Source organism: Sus scrofa, chromosome 1 (genome assembly GCF_054392235.1).
Source record: "Sus scrofa isolate SSC_HxYL_T2T_F1_AM1 chromosome 1, Sscrofa_HxYL_maternal_Yorkshire_Landrace_v2.0, whole genome shotgun sequence".
Taxonomy (NCBI): domain Eukaryota; kingdom Metazoa; phylum Chordata; class Mammalia; order Artiodactyla; family Suidae; genus Sus; species Sus scrofa.
The window spans coordinates 99,397,590-99,401,734 of record NC_139383.1 but is presented as its reverse complement, the minus strand read 5'-3'; the positions used below and the strand labels follow the sequence as shown (position 1 = coordinate 99,401,734).

General features: G+C 35.0%; 1 protein-coding gene across 1 annotated transcript; it reads left to right on the top strand.

Annotated features, from left to right (window-relative positions):
• Positions 1 to 1,124: 1,124 nt before the first annotated feature.
• On the top strand, positions 1,125 to 2,069 carry LOC110258905 (olfactory receptor 4C13-like). The gene has a single exon (XM_021082150.2). It carries the CDS (start codon positions 1,131 to 1,133, stop codon positions 2,067 to 2,069), a length of 939 nt encoding a protein of 312 aa, XP_020937809.2. The 5' UTR covers positions 1,125 to 1,130.
• The last annotated feature ends 2,076 nt before the right edge of the window (positions 2,070 to 4,145 follow it).

Sequence of the window (4,145 nt, the reverse complement as noted above, 5' to 3'; positions counted from 1 at the left end):
TTGCTGAAGAGTCTGTGGGGTTTTTATGCTTTGCAGGGAGATTGGGGAGGAAAGAAATGGGGATGAAGGCAGGACAAAGATAAAATGGACCTTTAATGAAGCAGTACTGCATAGTTATAAACATGTCTATCAATGAAATTGCTTCACATATACTTGCAAGAAGTATTAGAGCAATCAAATTATTATGATCATGTAAAAAGTAGCTTATGAATGCAACATCATATGTTTACCTAATACAACATGATATATGTTAAGAATAAGGAGACAAAAAAGGTAAGATGTATAATCTCAACTGATCTTAAATCTGCCCTTTATTAGCTGTTTGATTTGGGGTAGGATTCTTAACTTCTCTACGACGCTTCTACCTGTAATGTTTAAATAAGGATAAAAATGGTAGTAATCCTCTCACAGGTTTGCAACAAGGATTATATAATCAAATGCCTGAAAAACACTTAGAGCACAGTAAATTTTTTTAAAAATTTTATTGAAGAATTGTTGGTTTAAATTGTTTTAGTTAATATTTCATTAGTTGTTAATATTAACTTTAGTTTCCGAGATTCCATGTAATAGAGAAAATAGTGCCCTGCAGAGGATGCTATCATGCCATGTCCATGGAAATCAATCATTAAAAGTATATTAACTAGCTATTATAAAGTTATTAGATTTTGGCAACACAATTTATTGATTCTATTTCAGTAACAACTGTATGTTTTCATAATTTTCCCATTACCAATGCCATGGTATACTTAATATCAACTATTATAAATAGCCTGATAATGAAATTCCATTCTCTGGCTCCCATTCCATTCCTGAATCTCAGCCCATTTCATCAAAATCAGACAAATATATCTACTAGACTTACACACAAGATTCTCCCTTTTACAAAACTTATCTTCATACTTACACTCATCTCATATTCTTAAACTCACATTTTTATATCCTTGTGCACTCATACTTGAGTAATCTTCAGCAGATCAGAACTTTTATTTTTCTATCTAAAAATATATTATAAGAATTTAGAGTCCAGTAAAATATAGGCATTTGTTATTTATTAGATAGAGAAACTTACTAAACTCAAGCCAGGGCTAAAAAAGGGACTTTTTTTTTCAGATAATGTGGTTAACAACAACATGAAATACATGGAGAATAGGCACAACGTGACAGAATTTGTTCTACTGGGACTCACAAAGAATCCAACAATGCAGAAAGTCATATTTGTTGTGTTTTTGATCGTCTATATCATCTCTATGGTAGGAAATTTGCTCACCATGGTCACCATCACTACCAGTGCATTGTTGAAGTCCCCCATGTACTTTTTCCTGGCCCATCTCTCTTTTATTGATGCTTGCTATTCCTGTGTCAATACCCCTAAATTCATTGTAGATTCACTCCATGAAAAGAAAACCAGCCCTTTCAATGAATGTATGACCCAGATCTTTGGGGAACATTTATTTGCAGGTGCTGATATCATTGTGCTTACTGCAATGGCCTATGACCGCTATGTGGCCATCTGCAAGCCCTTGCATTATACAACTATCATGAATTGGCAGGTGTGTTGGCTACTAGTTGGAGTGTCATGGGTGGGAGGCTTTCTTCATGCAACCATACAGATCCTCTTCATCTTAAGATTGCCTTTCTGTGGTCCTAATATCATCGATCACTTTATGTGTGATCTGAATCCTTTGCTGGGTCTTGCCTGCACTGATACACACACTCTAGGGCTCTTTGTTGCTGCCAACAGTGGTTTTATCTGCCTGTTAATCTTCCTCCTCTTGATTGGCTCCTATACAGTCATTCTGCACTCTCTAGGGACCCATAGATTAGAGGCAAGGCAAAAAGCCCTCTCTACTTGTGTCTCCCATATCACAGTGATCATCTTATTCTTTGTTCCCAGCATATTTGTGTACATGAGACCATCAGCTACTTTACCTGTTGATAAAGCAGTTGCTGTGTTCTACACAATGATAAGTCCCATGTTAAATCCCTTAATCTATACCCTGAGAAACTCTGAGATGAAAAATGCCATTCGGAAATTTTGTAGTAGGAAAGCGATTTCAAATGATAAATAAAATATACATTGAGCCCAATATTCATGCAACTGATGAAAAGGTCAAAAGGAATAATTGGAAATCTCAGTAAAGAATATTTATGATGGGAGTTCTCATCATGGCTCAGTGGTTAATGAATCTAAATAGGAACAATGAGGCTGTGGGTTCGATCCCTGGCCTTGCTCAGTGGGTTAAGGATCTGGGGTTCCCTTGAGCTGTAGTGTAGGTCACAGACATGGCTTGGATCTCGCATTGCTGTGGCTCTGGCATAGGCTGGAGGCTACATCTCCCATTAGACCCGTAGCCTGGAAACCTCCATCTGCTGCAGGAGTGAGCCTAGAAAAGGAAAAAAGGCAAAAAAAAAAAAAAGAATACTTATGATATAAACAACAACAACAAAATTAACCACTACAAACCACAGATTCTAAAAAAAGGAGAGACAAAAAAGATATAAGAAACGAGAGAAGAACCTAGCCTGGGATGTCTCAGCAGATTTGAAAATTTCTGCTAAAGCAAAGCTAAGTTTTACTAGATTCATCATTGTGTATGGATTCATAAACTTTCATCTCAATGAAAGAAATAAGAAAGGCACTGATATGCAGTAATAAGTTCAATAACAATTCAAATAGGTAGGGACTGTTATTATCCTCTTTTTACAGGTGAGTAAACAAACAAAAAGGAGAATGATCCAAGACAGAAATAATGACATGGCAATAACCAGAATTCAACTGACCTCTCAGACCATGTTTTTCTTTTTCTTTTTTTCCAAACTAATTTTTATTAACAGACCCCACAGTTACTGTCTGAAACCTGAGTTCATTAATATAAATGACAAGCAAGACCTACAATTTTTTTTTTTTCCTTTTCCATGGGTCAGTTTAGTCTAGGACGTACTTCTTTTTTTTTATTTCCCCAACACATTATTACTTTTTTTCCTACTGTACAGACCATGTTCTAATCTTCTATGATATATAGCCAGGCAATGACTACAGAAAGGTAGCATAATTATACCAGTTAGCATTACGCAGACAGAGATGGTGCTGGAGTAAATATTTATCCATCTTTCTGTCTGTAAGCACACATGCACACACATACACAAATATGCTCATATGAATTAGTTATATATGTATATATTTAGTTAGTTTTATATTAACTATTCTTTTTTATAGTGATTATAATAACTATAAGTGATTATAGTTCCTGTCATGGCTCAGTGGTTAATGAATACGAATAGGAACCAGGAGGATGTGGGTACAATCCCTGGCCTTGCTCAGTGGGTTAAGGATCTGGCATTGCTGTGAGCTGTAGTGTATTTTGCAGACGCAGCTTGGGTCCCACATTGCTGTGTCTCTGGTGTAGGCCAGCAGCTACAGCTCCGATTCGACCCCTAGCCTGGGAACCTCCATATGCCACGGAAGTGGCCCAAGAAATGGCAAAAAAAAAGAATGAATTTTACCTCAATTAAAAAAAATACAAAGATTTTTTAAATAAATTAAGTTGGATTAACAACATATCTGAAATTCTGGGAAGCAGTAAATTCTGTAAGTAGAAATTTGAACAATTTTATAGGTATAAAATATATATAGTATGTAATATATAATATTTATTACACATCATATATACATCTAGTACATATATGTTAGAAAATAACATCTAATATGGTTTACCAAAAGTTTTGACATATAGAGAAAAAAAATAATAAGAGAAAATTAAACAAAATAAGTTGAATAGAGAAAATAATGATGTGAAAATAATCATTGAAAAAATGGAAAAAATTTTAAAAATCAATGAAATAAAAAAAGGGAATCTGTGAAAACATCAATAAAGCTGATAAGGCCCTAGCAAGAATAATAAGGAGAGGTGGGGGTGAGAATGAGGAAAGAAGAGAGAGAACAAGGAAGAGACACAGTACTCATATGAAAAATGAAAGCACATATAACACCACAGATTCAGATTCTATAGGTATGAATCAAATGGTAAGAAATATGAACACATTTGAGCTAGAAAATTGACAACTTTAAAACCAATTAATAGAGTTTCCCCTGTGGCTCAGCAGGTTAAGAACCTAACATAATGTCCATGAGGATGTGCATTCGA

Bases quoted from the DNA above. Each gene is read 5' to 3' on its own strand.
- LOC110258905 (XM_021082150.2), top strand. From the start codon at position 1,131: ATGAAATACATGGAGAATAGGCACAACGTGACAGAATTTGTTCTACTG.